Here is a 17,354-nt window from a genome sequence, read left to right as displayed (position 1 = left end):
TCATTCATCCTCAAAGGGAGCTGGGATAGCAGATTGGGGGGAGACAAAAGACAGAATTCCTTAAACTCTGTTTCCAATTTTACTGCTCAATTGGAGGACATGAATGGCGAGGCCCAAGACAATCTGCAGGATGATAATGGTGGTCTGCTGTCCGAAGGCGCCAACACAAAAACATATGTTGACTTTCTCCACATCTTGAACCCTGTAATTGACAAAAGTAATGAGTACTGAAGCAGGCAGGAACAGAGAAAGGCAAAAATGTTCAAGATTGTGGACAAATAACAGGGTTTGTCATACCTGGTACATGTTGAAACAGAGTGTAATGGAAAAAAGCACGCTTCAACGTAAAGATTTTAAACTTTAACAAAGCTGCATCGTTTTATCTGAGGAGACAAACATTTCCAATTACAGCGTCTAGTGTGGTTCATTTAATTTTCTATACCATAACACATCCCCACCCTCTATATAGGCTCCATAAACCACGAGCCAGACTTTGTGTGGCTGCGATAATGATAAGGCATGACACAGCAAGGGAAAACAAGGCTGTTAAAAAGCAGATGTCTGTAACAGTTCACAGATGGAATTGATAGTGACATGGCTGGAGGTGATATGTTATAGTATAGGTTGAACATACAAGTGGAAAAATGTACACTCTTAATGAGGCTGTGTGGTGGGAACTGCAGCTGCGTAAAGAGGGGGCTGTTTACTCTATACCAACAACATATTCCAGTCAGTCTGAGACAGACGCAGGCGACATGAGCAAGGGAGGAGGCATCGTCTCTGATCAGCCAACTGGTAGGTGTACTGTACCTGCTGTACATTTAAAGAGTTAGATCTGTCTTAAATCACTAAACCAGCGTAATAAGTAGCATATTATCAGTGTATTACAGAGTTGGAATTAGTTAGTAGGTAATATTCTAAATTTGACTTCATATCAACTTTAAATCACATCTTTTCTTCCTGGCTCTTCCATCAGTGATCATGCGGACACTGGTGCTCCTCCTCATAATGGGGCTAGTGGACTTGAGCATCAGCCAGCATTACAGCCAGTTCCAGTGGCTGTCCCATCTGCGAGGGCGGCGGCGGCATGCCGGTTGGCGGGCAGAGGATGTGGACTGCCCCCTGGAGTGTGACTGCCCCTCCACTTACCCCACAGCTATGTATTGTCACGGCCGCAACCTCCAGCACGTTCCCTACGTCCCCTCACACATTAAGTACGTCTACCTGCAGCGTAACCAGATCACAGGCATCCAGGATGGGGTGTTTGACAACGCTACTAATCTGGTCTGGGTTGTGCTATTCCGCAACCAGCTCAACTCTGACAAGATCGGCAAGAACGTGTTCAGCAAGCTCAAGAACCTGGACCGGCTCTTCTTGGATCACAATGAGCTCACACGTGTGCCTCCCAACCTGCCAAAGTCTATCACAGACTTGCGGCTTGGTCATAATAAAATCTCAAAAATCCGGTCCAGCTCATTCGAGGGGATGGCCAATCTCACCACCCTTCAGCTCCACGCAAATGTTATAGAAGACGTTGGAGGTGTGTTCAAGGGGCTGAAGTCTCTGACAATGCTGGATATGAGGAAAAACAAGCTAAGGAAAATCCCTGACAACCTCCCTGAGAGGCTGCAGCAGCTCTACTTGGAGTTTAATGACATAGAGAGTGTGCCGGCGGGCTTTCTAACCATGTATCCCAAACTGCAGTTTGTCCGGTTGGCTCATAACAAGCTGACAGATAAAGGACTTCCCTCCAATGTCTTCAATATCAGCACGCTGCTTGAGCTTGACCTTTCTTTCAATAAACTGGAGAAAATCCCTGTTGTCAGTAGGAACCTGGAGAACCTTTATTTACAAGCCAATAAGATCAAAGGTATGGACATTTCTCTGTTTTTGACACTGTAAAATGTAATAGTAGTGATTTTAAAGTCCTGCTGGAAATATGAAAGTGATGTATACTATACGAGTAAGAACTGTGATGTCATTATAAACTCTTAAACTCTTATTTTAAACTATAAAAAATAGATTATTTTTACCATTTAAGTGAAACAGCCTTTAAACCGTGTTCAGGGGGATTAGAATGTTTTGATAATAGTCACTTAGTTGTGTACTTAAAATGCACACGGAGCCACGATTTACACAGTTTTTTCTTCCATTTGCCTTCATTTAAAATCATATTAACATCACGCTACATAAGACAGATCAAACCGTTAAATTGGGTCGTCTGGTGCAGCAGGACACACACTCTGGTGCTCACTCAGTTAAGAACGAAGCGATTAACAACACTCAAAATCTCACAAATCTTTGAAGGCACAAGTACGGGTGGAAACCGTTGACCTCCCAACATGACATAATGGATTCGGTAAATTACGCTGCTGATTAAACTTGAAGGAAGTGTGATAGTATTTGAAGTGAAGTAGCTGATCTCTTTTTTCCCTCACAGATGGTGAGATTTAAGTGAGCTCAACATGCCCTCCACCCGATGAGTTAATACACTCCAGTTGCTTGTGTGATTTTGAACTTCGGTTCACCCATACTGTTTCTTGGTAACTCGTTTTTCACAGCTCCATTTAACTGTACATCATCCAGCTTCTAACCTTATTTAGCAGTTCAGCTTCCTCATATTTTTTCTGTTGTCTCCATTTTTTTTTTTTTTTAAGTTGGACTTGTTGCACTTTTGTCCCCGCCCAACAGTGATGTAACACCACACATCACTTTCGGGGCGGGGACTGAGCATGTAACAACATTTTCAACCACTAGGACACCTCAAACTGTGTATATCAGTCCTTGAAATGATGCCCCTCCCCCAAAGTAGGGGTTTTCCATAAACACGTTCTTCCTTGGAGGCTCATAGTCAAACAAAGTTAATACAAACAATAAAAAAAAAAAACCAATGAAACCTAAGTTTATTAGCTGAAAACAGTTTTGACTAGGGAGACCATTTTAAATGATGTGATACTCTCCGTCTTCTAGGGTAACTGCTATATAAAAATGTAAGAACCAACTCTGACCTTGTAGCACGGACATACCCACAGTCCCAGGAGGACCAGGAATATGCAGAAGCGCTCACCTCCCTTCATATTTCTTTCCCCTTGTGTCTTTCAGAGTTCTCCATGAGCAGTTTCTGCAGCACGACTGACATGACAAACTTCTCCAGGCTGAGAATGCTGCGTTTGGATGCCAACGAGATCCGGGCCAAAGACATTCCTGCCGAGGCTGCCTACTGTTTGCGGCATGTTGCTTTTATAGATGTGTAGCGCTTCCCGATTTGTTCAACTGTTCAACTTCTTCGCCGCAGCCGTTTTGACATGGAACAGTTGAGTGAACACAGGTGTCACCAATGATACTAATTAGATGTCTGTTTGTTTCTTAGCATGTTAGCTCAGTTGGGACTGGATTAGTATCAGTGATAACACCTGTATATAGCTACCATGGAAAGGTGTTTCTCCCACCTCTTGTCCCTTATATTCACCTTATATTAGTCACAGTCCACTCAATCAAAACTTTTTGAAAATGTGTTGGTTGACTGTTATGAAAGCTGCTAGTATTAATCTAAATGATTAAACAGTTCCAGTATTAGTCAACGGGAAATTCCACAGTTGTATAATCACGTATCCAGATGAGAAGCATATGGATCACAGAGATCACAATAAGAAAAGGCCAAATCACTGACATCCTTTTAACAAACTTATTTGATTATTAGTTCCAGTATTCTGGCAAAAATAACACCCTTAAGTATAAAAAGGTTGTAACTGATGACAACATGTTCTGCTTGTCTCATGTCTGCCAAAGTCAAAACTCTGTAAAAGTGTCAGTCATGACCGTGAAATGCAGTTTGGATCTTTGCCTCCACCATGTGGCACGAGGTGATAAAACAGCAAGTAGAGCAGCGATGATTCTCATTAGTATTATCTGGCAGAGGCCACTTAAACACATAATCAGTGTTACACATTTAAGAATGAATACTTTGTTTGCTTAAGCTTGGCTGTTACATCTACAGAATACTTTTACTCCAAATGGGCTGTTCACACCAAACTCAAAAAGTACATATTTTTATTAACGGCTATAGAGATGCCTGTCTTCTCTCAAATATAATGGAATGAGATGGCACTGGGCTTGTGGTGCTCAAGATGTCAAAAAAGCCCTTGAAAAAATCAACAGCAGTGTCTGTACAGAAATCATGATCTGATTTCTCAAGATAATCAACAGAAGCAATTTTATGTCAGAACTAGTTTTCTTTCTAGTAGGAAGAAAGGAGTTCCTTTAGACTTTACTTTAGACTTAGAAAGAAAGTAATTCCTACATAAAACTGCCCACGACAAGGTCTTTGGACTGTCTTATCGTGGTTTCTGGAAAGCGGCTCTGTTGAGTTTTTCAGATGTAACGGTGAGGAAGCACAACCAGAGTGTCATCCAGGTCCATTCTATCTAGTATCAGAAAGAAGGCAGAAATCGCTATAGTCAGTATTTCTAAAACGCAGCAGTTCACACCCAAACAGCCTACAGCAGATTGATAAGTAGCACTGCAGGCCAGAAGAAAAATATGTATTTTTGGTTTTTGGGTGAATCATCCCTTTAAAGACTGTTCAGAATTTTTCCATCTGCATTTAAAAGTGTTTAAAAAGTGTTTGATCCAGTTTTTGTGACTCTTAAGGGATGAAAAACACAGATTTCTCCTCAAATGATCCCCCAAAATTTATATATTAGTTTCAAGATGTTTAATCTAATTCTAATCTTGTTATTTATTCAGTAACTGTATTTAGGTGGTTTAAACACACTTACTTTTTATAAACAATTTCTGTATTTTACTGTATATAACAAACACATGTATATTTGACATACAGATGAGGCCAGTAAGCTCATGTCAGGATTTATAACAGTTTGTATCCACTTGAACTGAATTATAAATTATTGTGTAACGTGAATTATCTTCTACTTTGAAAGTATTATTAAATCTGAGAAAAATATTTTTTTTCCAGTGTTTTTAGTTTGCCTAACTGTTGACAGTGGCATATCTTTAGCAACAACAACATGTTCTGTTTCCTTTAATTTGAAGGTAAAAGAGACAGAGAGGTTGGGAGAGAGAAAAAGGGCGGCAGCTCTCTTGACAATTCTAACTGGTCTTGGGCAGTTCCCACATATTTATTGTTGAAGACAACTTGCCTTTTCATCTTCCACAGCTGCCTTTAATCCTCTGCAGAAAGGCACTAAATTGAATTATAGGAATACTTTCCTTGTTTTGTAATGGAGCAATGTCTTGGGATGAAGAATGGATTACTGCCAGCGAAATAGTGGTTTGCACACTGATAAGCGGTAGCCCTGTGAAATTAAGTGTTATAGATGATGTTATATTGCTGGCTGCACACTTCTCTGCAGAGGCTTCTGGGTAGGGCTGTGTCTTTTTGTTTTTTTCCCCCCTCCTCCACGTCCTATAGTGACTCTTCAAAAACAATACAGAGGCCAGCAGAACACACACACGCAATCACATGTGGGAATCTTTTCACTGGGAGTTACTTGATGTGGTCCTCTGTGCGAAGCACTCACACATAAATGTTTCACTTTCTGGGGAATTGTTCTGAAAGTCAGACATTATGCAATTTATTATGATTACTACTGAGTAAACATGGGTGAAAGTCCTGACAACACGAGGGAATACACTGCCCTCCCCATCTCTCTGTCTCTTTTTCTGTCAAGTCTTATCCAGATATTTGTCACTACCATGCAGTATTGATTAAATGTCATGCATGCATAAGAGTAAACTGTAGTAGCTTGTTATTCCCACCAAATATTGTCACACCCTGTGCAGTGAAGACATTTCTTAAGAAGCAACTGGTGTCTGTCTGTTTGGATTATTTCTGTCTTTGCCAGCACTAACAGCTCAGTGTGTGTGACCAATAACAGAATATTGTTCAGAGAACATGTTGAAACTGTTCATACTGTTATGCAATAAAAACTGGGTATAAAAATCTTTGTTTTTAAAAGATTGCTGCTTTAAGACTGTGTATTGGTCAGCGTTACAAGCTGATAATAAAGGGAACTGAACTGCTTCCCAAAGCAGCGGGAAAGACCATCTTGGCAAGGAAAAAAGGATTTTTGACTCCTCAAAGGATTAAGTCAAACAAAATGTGCACTATTAAGTGAGCTTAATTGTGGTGATTATCTGTTTTTTAGACATTTGGTTCACATATAAATACAATGTTAGCTGCACAGCTAGAGAGCATTATATTTGGGATTTGGTATTGATGGAACTTTTATTATCAATTCGGAGATTGAAAAGAGTCAAACTAATAAATAAATTGTGTTTTGCAAACAGTTGGTTAAGTGGTAGCAAATAGAGACACATTATTCAACATACATAACTAGTGTAAAAATAAAACTTTTTTTAGTGAACTTTAAAAGATATCTGCAATAAACAACGCATAAACATAATATACATAGCATATTATTCCAGATCTTTGCACTCAGTCATAGTGAAGCTTCCGATTAAATAGGTGACTATGATACATTAGTATACACACACACACACGTTACTGATATGAAAACACGTTCATGATGGATAAAATGTACAGCTTCACAAGTGCGCCGTCATCTGCTGCAGTGGTGTGTTCTTTACTGCCTGAGGAAAGAGGAAAAAACGCTGAAAATACCAAGAATATAAACATTTATGTGCACTACAGTCAAGCTTTAAATCGAGGCTGACACAGGTGTTTGTTTAAGAAATTCAATATTACAGCTCCAGCTGATAATAATAATAAAGAGGTCAAAAGGATACTCACATTACTGTGGCTCCATCTCTATGTCCTGCAGGTCTCTGCTTTAATCCAGATGACATAGGTATGCATTAGGATCAATAAACATGCAGAGCTCATTCATCAGTATTAAGTACGATGCTTCAAAATGTTCTCACCTTGAGTTTGTATGTGATCTTGATCTGTGAGGGTTGTGAGTTTTCTGTTTTGGAAAGAAAATAATTGCAGGTTGATTTTATATTTACATACACACACACGCACACACACACACCTCATTTCTTACATTCTGAGGTAACTAAATAATTTGCATCAAACAATAGATCTTCTTCATGGCAGCCATGTTGGTATGAAATAGTAGGGTAAACAGAGGTGTCATCAATGATACTAATTAAGTTCCCGCTGTAGAGGGCAGGTGATTGACGGGGTTACGTGTGAATATTGAGACAAACAAACAAACTTATTCAGCAAAGTGGTGGACTTGAGTCACATGAGTTAGACTGGAGTCACAAATCTGATGACTTACGACTCGACCGGATAAAATGAAAAAAGACTTGCATCTCCATTTAGACTTTATAACCAGTCGTACCTTCACTTGGACTTGAGCCTAAAATATTTGATACCTTAGGCCACACCACGTCAAAAAATTAAAAGGTACGTTATGCCTACAGAAAACAAAGTGTAGCTTTAAAAGTACAGATGGAGAAGAAACAACATTTGAAGTTGCATTAAGAACGGTAAATTGAAGTAAATAGTAACATAGTCAGTGAACTAACTTTAGCCTAAAGGGCGATTTCATTTGTTTTGTGTTTCTTGAGGGTTTTTCTATCATTCTGTAGCTTCCCATAGTGTTCATTATATATTCAAATCATTAAAATTTTGGTTTAAGTATGTATATTTTGCCCTCAAAATGATTTTCCTGACCTTTGTAAAAACTTTTTTCCATGACATGACAAAGGTTTGTACATGAAGCCACTGCTATAGAAACCCTCGAGGTCGAAGGAGGGGCAGAGGTCAGGCATTAGAGAGGCAGCGGGGAGCCACAATATTTTCACATCCACCACGGTGGATCGAGGATTTGCTTTCATCCAAACCAGAGCTGGTGACTGTTGAACAGTCTTACAGTCTTGCAATTTCAGATGGAGATGCATTTATCCGAAGATGCACATCTGAGAGCTGATACAACACAAGCAAGGATCGTGTGAGTAGAGAGACTAACAAAGACTTTTTGGTGAGTCTTATTTTGTTTCTATTGAGTTTGAAGTGTGTTTTACAGATAAGTTCGTCTTAGGTCAGTAAAAAGAGTAACTTGAATTCAGAAGTCGTTTGTGGTTTATCACGTACAACAGGTGTAAAAACATTTTCATTTGTTTCATTTGTTTTTTGGACTATAAAAACTAAGAGCTGGTGAAAGTAGTAACGTTGTTGCTCGTATAAATCTCCCAGCTGAGACTGCAAGAGGATCGGACTCCTTTCATGTGTGAGGAGAGGAGGGGAGCAGGGAGGAGGGAAGGCATCAGCGCTGCAGCCTACCTACATCACTGCTTTTTGTAATGGGCATTTCTGAGAAACAACAGTGATGGAGTTGCCCTTTAACGGCTAAGCAACTCATAGTTAAGGAATTTGGACTGTTGCCTTCCAATTGAGCTTTTTGACTTGAAAATATTCGGTACCTTCACCTGAAGCCAAAGACTGAAAGTATACAAACACTACAACAAATCGCAGTATGCAAAACATGGAGGCTGAAAACTGTAGATGTAGAAGCAACAACATTTGCCACAAGTTGCACAAAAAACAGCAAGTTGAGCCTAATATTAAGATTGTTAGTTAATGTTTAGTTAAAGTTTAGTCTAGGACTTGGGACTTAGTGACTTTTGCTTTTGACTTGAAAATACTAAATACTTTAGGCTAAACTAGGTCTTTAAATGAAAAGGTATGTTATTGTATGTAGTGCTCAACAAAAAACAAACTGCAGTATGACCTTGCTGGTCAAAAATTACAGACCGAGATGCAAAAAATTGCACAAAGAACGGTAAATTAAAGCTAATATCAACATAGTTAGTGAGCTAACTTAGCTTAGCTAACATTAACTAAACAGCTGAGTAACTTTAAAGTCAATTAGAGTGGAAAATCACTGTTACATATGACTTGTGTGGACGTGAAACTCAAATGTTAGGACTTGAGACTCATCACTTGGCTTGGAACTTGACTCCGGACATGAGTTCAAAGATTTGAGACTGACTTGTGGCTTGACAAATCAATGGCTTGCTCCCGCCTCTAGTATTTAGCCATATGGCAAAAATACACCAGTTATATACAGAGTCATACATGTCACTCTGAAAACTAGTACAGATTTCCATATTTCTCCTGATGAGTTAAAAAATGGATTTAAGTAACCAGTCTTGTCAGCATTTCAAATTTTGTCATGACTGTTCATGACTTGATCCTTGGTTGTGTTGTATCAGCTCTCAGACATACGTCGCTTTGGATAAAAGCGTCTGTTAAATTAAATTGTAAGATTATAAAACTACAACTTGTTTTCATGACCTTGGAAATAGTTATGTAATATTATGATGGTTGGATAGCATTTAAAAGTTTGATGACCTGGTTTTGTAACTTTGGATAAAGTCATACTATACTTATGTGATATTTTGAGTTTTTCTGCTCTGTGCTTATTCTTATCAAATCTGTTTTTCATCCATAGTGGAGATGATGAGGTTTTGCTCTGTGTTTTATTATTTCCTTTCACCTGCCCTGGGACTGAAATCAGCTAGTGAGCTGAATCAGATACAAAGCACATTTTCTGTTTTTTGAGCTTAATGTATTTTGCACATTTAATAAACCATACTAAGCTAAAAAGCAGAAATGTTTTAATGGGTCGTTTTTTCTCTCTCACCATGATAAGTTGTCATCATTGCAATCCACTGTAAATGGTGTGATTCTCAGCTGCACCACAACCTCCAGTCCGCCTTGACTGAGTAAACAAAATATCCTTTTGCAGCCTCATAAGCCTCTTAAAATGTATGTCAGTTTCAGTCATATTATGTGTCTTTGGGAAGCTACCGCATTTAGGCTTTTGACAGTGAGATGATTAGATTATTTCCCCTGTAGACAGGAGAAATGTGAGATCCTGGTTCTCAGCTGGTGGGTGGTGACTCAAGGGGGGTCACCGGGTCAGTTTCAAGAGGATCCTGGGCAAAATGGCTCCATCTTTTAAAAGTCTTTTATATTTTCAGTGTTACGCTTTGTGCTTTTGAGTTGGGACTGCTTCCCACTCACAGGACACTGTGCAGCAGTGATGGGAAAAAGAGATGGTTTATTTGGCCCTGGGAACTAAAAAGAGCCGTATGTTTGGCACTTGTTTGGACCTTCATGCAGTTATTGGCTAGTGTCCAGTAAAGCTATATCAGAACTGTTGAATTGCTCATACTGCAGGAGTTCACACGTGTCAGAGACAGTTTACGTCCTCACATCCAGGTTATAGCTGTAAACTATCGTGTTGCTCTACTTGTTACAAAGCATGCATTACAGCAAATCCAAGAACATGTTTTTGCACTGATTTTTGCAGCAGCACATTGTAATGTAACAGATCATTCAGCTGACAGCAAACAAAAAAAAACACAACCAATAAATATTTTTTATTGTTACGTGGCAGTTATGATTGCTAATTCTGCAGTTTTTAAATAGAATGCTGTCCACTTCCTCACACAGCTTTTTAAGACCTTGCATCCTCCTTCAGTGACATATTCTCATTGAGCACACAGATGATGTTAATTAAAGTCAGACTGAGTTCGATGCTTAGTGCTTAAGCCTTACGGAGCAGGACTACGTTTACCCACACACTGTGGCAAAAGACAGGTGAGACAGGGATCAGGGGAAGTGGGATAATATAGCTAGCAGGCTAAGAATAGCATTGCACAAGTGGAGAATAGGTCTTTTTCACTGCAGCAATTTTGATATGAAATAGGATAAATACAGGTCTTATCACAGATACTAATTAGGGTTCAGTTCCATTCACTCAGGTGTCAGGTGCAATTATTGTGCATGTTGGTTCACTTCTAAGGCACTGCTCACTAATGGAAGCATAACTGGTCCTTCCTATGTCCCGCTGCTTTACGCTCTGTGCTCCAATGACAGTTGAGCAAACTTGGTACCTCGGTCAACTTTCTTCTTTTCCTAATTTAATATACTGTGTGCTCAGCTTGTCTGTGTCAAAAACCAAATTGTGCGGATGGTGGAAAGATGTTGCTAGGGGTAAAAGCAACATATATTCACATCTTAATAGGGTTGATACCTTCTGGTCGATTGGAAGGTTGATAAGCTCTTGTCTGACCGGATTGTCATTGGCCAGACAGTCGCTGGTGTTACTTTAATACAGAGAAAAGCACTTATTAATACAATATTGTTGGGACATTTACAGGACATATGCAAACATTTTTGGCAAGCTATTTACAAATAATTTACTTCACACTAATTGATACCATGCCGAAGTACCAGCACAAATCGCTACAGCCTCAGAGAACTGGGTGGATAAAAAGTTTACTTTTGATTAAAACCTGTGTGGATTTTACTTCGTCGGACTGGTTTATTGACGAGGGCCAGTAATTGTTCAAGCTCAATGTATCAATGCCAGATGTCTGTGAGCTGTACGTTTTGCCATAGTTTTGTGGGTTTAGTCCTTATTTTGTGAGCTATCTTGTTGAATTTGGTGCTAGCATATTGCTATTCAGACACGCTGGGGCGATGATGGACTGATTTTGTAATATTGAGGGACAATCAACGATGTTAATGTTAAGGTTTGTTTGAAACAGTAAATAATGGCAGTAGTAAGTCAGATGTCAGGAACTGTTTTTTCATGGTGCTTTTTGTGGAAGTTTATACTGTTGTGCAAGCTGTGTTATGCCCTCTCTCAATATCTGTATCATGCCGTATCCCTGCAACTCTGCTCCATGTATCATGTCACTGAATGTTAAAGCACATATACAAGCACATAAACAATCAATAAGCTGTGTTCTGTCTAGCTGTCTTGTCTCAATATTTGGCAGGTAAAAGCTCACTCCAATTGCACTCTGAACAAGACGGGATCAATTCATGACATGAAGCGGATATATCTCTCTCCCCTCCTCATTTAAATGAATCAACTGCAAACTTCGAAGCACAGAGACTCACAGATGTCTGGTGCATATTCCTTGTTTGTCTGCAGATTATTGGTTGGTGTTTCTGCTGAGAACTTGAATGTCTATCTGAAGTGTGATTTAAGCCGTAACCCAAACTTGTGGTTTGAGAAACCAGCTTCTGACTAACAGAGTTCTAATAGTTCATGCATTCAGCAAACTGCAGCATTTACAACTTGTGTGGTCATGTAATTACATGAAAAAATATCCCCAGAATAAGCATTGTACTGAGAAGAGTCATACTAACTTGAAACATAGAGCCATTTGTTTACCATTAACTCCCTGTTGAGCTCTGATGGATTGAATGCTGAAAGACACTGACATAATCCTTTATTTCTGCTGTGGTTTGACAACTAAAATCCATCCCCTGCTTCTTCCCATGTGATCAAAATTACCCTGCAATTTAACATGTCTGTGACAGGACACAATGATGATTTAGTACTGTCGCCTGCCGACTGGTGAACAGACTATGCCAACTATGAACAGTTTACATGTTCACGCCTCTGTCCCACATCAAACGCATGCATCACAAGCACATTAGGCGTTAGCAATACTCATAATTAGAGAAAATCCCCAAGCACTTCTCTGTGGCTTAATTACCTTAACAAAATAAAGTCTAAACACAAACACAGAGCAGCGTTATGTATGATCACCTCAGACTTTTATCCTCTTCTCAAATGCAAAACCATTTCCAGCTTTTCTTTACAACTCATTAGTCTTTAGGGAGCTGAGTCATACATTCCCATGTTTGATTTCTTTTTGGAACACTGCTTGGAGACCTGATACAACTACAATCAAGTTGTAATTAAAGTCAGTGGTGTTTCGGCTTTTTATCTTGCATCAATACGCTCAAGTGCTGCACCTATTAGGAGGCCTGTTAGCACATTATTGCTTTCAAATCAACTGTTTTGTTTTTTCAGGGGATAAATTACACCTGGTTCAGGGTTTGTTTGTTTATTGGATTCTTAGGTTTCTAACACACCTTTTGTGGGCCTTTAATGGGGAAAGACAGCATGCTGATTGCTTCCAGGATTCTTTTCTAAAAAACAAGTTATTTTAATCTTACATTATGTTAAGGTCGTGATTATGGAGAAATGCATTATGTGAAATAATATCTGATGCTGCCAAATAGCTTCAAGTACTAGAGAGAGCATGAATGCACTTATATGCATTTGCATAATTTTGTTCATGTGCTGCTGCAAAATAACACTTCTGTTCACCCCAGTAGGTCCAGCCTCCACCTTGTTTTGTTATGCTCAGTGTTTACCAGTGAAGGAGGGCTTGTTACTTCTGCAAGAGGGAGTGCCTCAGAGAGCACACACAAAAGCTGCCAAGGCCTGCTTTATTGCAATATGACTGGAATGCTTGGCTAAACTTTATTAGGGCACATAAGATTTAGGAATAAATAAAACAGAAGCACTGTTACCTTTTGTGTGATGAGACAGTAGAGGGTAAGAATGAACAGCAACCCTCCACAGACGGAGGCGATGATGAAGCCGAGCTTGTACAGGTCTCTGACTGGTCTCCTGTGTGAGGCTTTCACTGAGTTCCTACCATAACTTTCTGTAGAAAAAGACACGTAATGTGTAATCCCAGTGGCTCCAAACAGCTGTGTAATTCATCACAGAACTTTCCAGAAGGTAGAGATTCCCACCTGTAAAATGTCGTGTGGATGACTCTGTGGATAGCTCTGTGGTCGAGCCAAAGGCTTCTGTGTATTCGTGCTGGCATCTCCAGTCGACCGGCGCATCGCTTGTCGTCACCAGCTCCCAGTAAACAGACAGCACCTCTGAAGCCCTCTGCAGAGCCTCTGAAGGAGACCCTCTGAAGAGCACCTCAAAACTCTCTGGCTTATCCTGCGGCAGATTCCGAGAAACATACCTTAAATATTTGCACAAATTTATCTCCTTGTGCTGGGCAGTTCCTCACATCGCATATTTCTTTTCCATGTTTTATATTATGGAAAATTTGATCCATGAGTCCTGAGGCAAAGGCTTCACTCAGGAGCACACACTCACCTCAACCTCTTCATTTATCTGAGGCACACATTTTTGAGAGTAGATGTTGAGGATGAGCGCTCTCAGGGACTGAACGTAGCCATCGTTGACTGAACCCCGACTATATTTGAAGTGGGTGGTGAGGAGCTCCAGGATCCAGGGTAAAGCAGCTTTTACAAAGCAACATTTGCTCTGTGGGAAATCAGCAGAACACAAGGTAATAAATAATAATAAACACGGTACTCTTAATGGAAATCTTGAATCAAATGCTTTGGGAAGAAACAGTCCCATAAAATACCTTACCAAACTCCTCCGTTCTATGAATGTGTAAGTTATTGAGCACCCGCTTCTCAACTGGTTATCCATCTGCAGAAAAACAACAGGGAGATTTAAACCTGCGCCACATAACGCAAGTTCATACATGGTTTTAAATTTTACTTTGACACCCACCAGATGCCTGGCTGTCAGCAGGTGTTCCCTAGTGATGGAGTGTCTGCATGGACCAGGGACCTCCGCCATAGTCAGAGGGAAGCTCAGGAACATAAGCACACACAGACACTTTACCTGCAACTGACACAACCATACGTCATATCATCTTTATGTCAGTAATATAATATCTTCACATTCACCAAGTCTTCGACGAAGGGGGGTGACAGAGTGGATTATGCATGCTAAATGAAAAAGACTCTCAAGTTCCAACTCTTCACCATGGCAACGTTATTCGTGGCTTCTTGACCGTAACCACACTGTAAAGCATAAGTTGAGAAAACCCATAGCTTGAAGGCAACTGCCTTCACTAGATTTTTGTGTTTTGAATCAAACTCTTAAAGCTTTTATCTTGAACATTTTACTTAAAAAAACAATGTATGGTCTCACATAAATATAGTCCCTTTCAGTCATCACTTATGACCCACTAGAAGTGTGTGGTGGTGTCTGTATCTGAGGAGACCCTTCCCTCTGCCTGTATATACTTATTTTTTCTCACTGTTTTGCTACGGTCGGGATGTTTCGCCAACTCTAAATATTGGTATTTGATGTTCTGATGCATCTACATACAGCTCAGACAAATCCTATTGACTCTACCTTTAAGTTTTTAAATAAATTAAACAAAGTTTTGCTGACCTATAATCATTTGTTGAGATAATTTCCTTTTCTGCTTTGGATAAAAATGAATCTTTGAGTTTGAGCTGTGAACCTGATTTGTAATTATTTGGTTACATGACAATTAAGCGGATGCAATGGAAATATTAAATTATAAACCATTTTTAGTTTATTCAGCAATTTTGGAAATAAGTTTTTTGGGTTTGTTGTAAAACAAACATTCAAATTTATGTAAAGAAGAAAAGTATATTTTCTCAACAAAACAGAATTAAAACATTTTCAGAACTTAAGAGTTTGAGTTGGTAAATTGCTTTGAAATTTTGCGTTCTTTCAACTTTTTTATTTTTACAGTTCATTTCAATATAAATGCACTACACACAGCATTCACTCACAACTTTCTTTTAAAGAATTTTACAAGAAAAACCAAGTTCAAAGCAAATTTAAATGGAATTTCCACCTCTTTATGCCACAACCACTACCTGACCAATGCCTGCCTTTCTGTTCAAAATGTTCTTTACATTGTGTTGAATTATGCACAAGAACATTCTCTCTCCTCCCCTGCACATTATTTGTGTGTAACAGTTAAGCTTCTTGACCTGCGTCCTGACAAAGTATCAGATTTCAGGTCGAGTTTTGGCAATACACACAGCGCAAAGAGTTGCTGCGACGCTATCAGTGACCACGGTTTTAACTGTGCGTGACCTCAGAAGAACCAAACCTCGTGTTAGATTTGTTCCAGTTATGATCAAATAGTGCCCTCTATCATAGAAGCTTGGCTTGGGAGAGCAGCATGCACAGATGATGCCTGCTACCAAGCACCTTTTGGCAACTGTAGCTGAGAAAAATGAGCTCCAGATGGACTTGATTCTACTCAGAATTAAAAGATGGTGACAAGCATATGTTGTTCACACTTCAGGCGAAATGAATGCACTGGACGGCTTCTTTTGAGAATCGTCTCGTTGACTCACTTGACCTGTGAGTTTGATGCAGCTTTTGCAAACAACAATCAAGACAGATGGCGGCAAACACACTGTATTGGAACAATAAAGTTTGATTGATTTCTTGCCTGGTCGACTTCTGAGATGTATTAAGACACAAAAGACAATTCTTTTAAATCCGCCAGGGAATAGAAGTATTTCTTTTTATATTTTGTTGCCTGTTCCTCATATAACTCTGTGTGGTAGTTTGAGTTGAACAGTTTTATATTTATTGCTAGGACCTGAAGGAAAGCCAAAAATCCTGTGCTGTAATGGTTTTAATGATTTAATCTAATCAAATACTAATGATGTGGTCAAAGTGGCATTTGAAACAAAGATTTTTAAAAATGATGAAACAAAGATGCTATGTGTGAGCTCAAAGACTCTTATGGGAACCCACTTGATGAATGATTATTACGCATAATTTAATTAATGTAATCTAATAAAACTATTAATGCCACTGGTATGTGGCAACTGCAGGACCACATGATGCAAATGCCAGCTGTCACATGGTTTGTTTTCTGCATTTAGGTCAGCAAACTCCAGCAAATTTCATACATAGACTAAGACAAGCATGCACTCTTCTTCTGCTGCATCGCACTTTTCACTGCAGTGATTAGAGAAAAGTTCTCACCTACCTTAGCTTTGCTCTGAATCAGCGTTGACACAAGGATGGTCATCTGGTACGTGTTTGACAATGGAAAACACCAGACTCCTCTGTCACACACATTGAAGCAAAAAGATCCTTTTCATATATTCAGTTCCACTCAACAGAAAGGAATTTGCCGTTAAGTAAATCTGACACTTCGTCATGTGGCACTCTTCGTCAGTGCATTGCCTGATGTGCTCCTCCTGCACAGAGGGAGTTCAAATGGAGACTAACTGTTTCAGCTGACAGACGGCCCTTTTTAAAGACCTCCCACCTCTCCTCTGTCTGACAAGACCCAGCGTCCTGTGCCTCCGCAGATGTGTTCTGACAAATTGTTTTTTTGGGTTCTAGATTGACTGGATAATTTAATTTGCTTCAACACGCCTTGTAAAGGAAGATTAAAAAAAAAAAAGTCTGTGGGAGCCAAAAGTGCTGGCAACATCTGGTCTTGTTCTTGAAATTCTATCCCTTGAAAGCAGCCTGCATTTAGATTTACACAATTCCACATATATGAATTTACAGAGCAACAGCAGCAAACTAAGTTTGCTTTTCTCAGGAGACCTGCTGCACACGAAATAAAAAAGGTGCACTTGATGGTCACGGAGAAGATCTGCAGATCACTGTAGGGGTCTGCAGAGGTTGTCGGAGGTGAACGAGGTTCCATGCTGTTCGAGGAATCCTCAGCTCTTTAGGGGTTTTTTTTTCAAAACAGCG

General features: G+C 39.6%; 2 protein-coding genes across 7 annotated transcripts; one reads left to right on the top strand and one right to left on the bottom strand.

The window, feature by feature from the left end:
• The first annotated feature begins 198 nt into the window (after positions 1 to 198).
• On the top strand, positions 199 to 4,046 carry fmodb (fibromodulin b). The gene is made up of 3 exons (XM_084720844.1): positions 199 to 795; positions 977 to 1,870; positions 3,103 to 4,046. Exons 1-3 carry the CDS (start codon positions 645 to 647, stop codon positions 3,252 to 3,254), a joined length of 1,197 nt encoding a protein of 398 aa, XP_084576970.1. The 5' UTR covers positions 199 to 644; the 3' UTR covers positions 3,255 to 4,046.
• A 2,182-nt stretch (positions 4,047 to 6,228) lies between these two features.
• csf1b (colony stimulating factor 1b (macrophage)) lies at positions 6,229 to 17,048 on the bottom strand. Of its 6 annotated transcripts, none has more exons than XM_084720841.1 (9): positions 16,630 to 17,048; positions 14,364 to 14,483; positions 14,217 to 14,279; positions 13,935 to 14,105; positions 13,571 to 13,772; positions 13,343 to 13,479; positions 6,904 to 6,947; positions 6,773 to 6,807; positions 6,229 to 6,608 (listed from the first exon to the last, which is right to left on the bottom strand). In XM_084720841.1, the coding sequence occupies exons 1-8, from the start codon at positions 16,669 to 16,671 to the stop codon at positions 6,774 to 6,776; spliced, it is 813 nt and encodes a 270-aa protein (XP_084576967.1). In that variant the 5' UTR covers positions 16,672 to 17,048; the 3' UTR covers positions 6,229 to 6,608; position 6,773. The 6 variants fall into 6 exon arrangements, with proteins under 6 accessions (XP_084576967.1, XP_084576965.1, XP_084576968.1 ...); XM_084720839.1 differs by having other exon boundaries at positions 6,773 to 6,810; positions 16,630 to 17,047; XM_084720842.1 differs by having other exon boundaries at positions 6,229 to 6,612; positions 6,773 to 6,810; positions 14,364 to 14,477; positions 16,630 to 17,047.
• Between the last annotated feature and the right edge of the window lie 306 nt (positions 17,049 to 17,354).

Source organism: Lutjanus erythropterus, chromosome 6, assembly GCF_056507025.1.
Source record: "Lutjanus erythropterus isolate fLutEry1 chromosome 6, fLutEry1.hap2, whole genome shotgun sequence".
NCBI classification, from domain to species: Eukaryota; Metazoa; Chordata; class Actinopteri; order Lutjaniformes; family Lutjanidae; genus Lutjanus; species Lutjanus erythropterus.
This window is presented reverse-complemented; position numbering and strand designations above follow the sequence as displayed.

Bases quoted from the DNA above. Each gene is read 5' to 3' on its own strand.
- fmodb (XM_084720844.1), top strand. From the start codon at position 645: ATGTACACTCTTAATGAGGCTGTGTGGTGGGAACTGCAGCTGCGTAAA. The intron at 796-976 runs GTAGGTGTACTG...CTCTTCCATCAG, and splicing joins CGTCTCTGATCAGCCAACTG to TGATCATGCGGACACTGGTG. The intron at 1,871-3,102 runs GTATGGACATTT...TGTGTCTTTCAG, and splicing joins ACAAGCCAATAAGATCAAAG to AGTTCTCCATGAGCAGTTTC.
- csf1b (XM_084720839.1), bottom strand. From the start codon at position 16,671: ATGACCATCCTTGTGTCAACGCTGATTCAGAGCAAAGCTAAG. The intron at 14,484-16,629 runs GTAGGTGAGAAC...TGGTTGTGTCAG, and splicing joins TGATTCAGAGCAAAGCTAAG to TTGCAGGTAAAGTGTCTGTG. The intron at 14,280-14,363 runs GTGGGTGTCAAA...GTTTTTCTGCAG, and splicing joins TGCTGACAGCCAGGCATCTG to ATGGATAACCAGTTGAGAAG.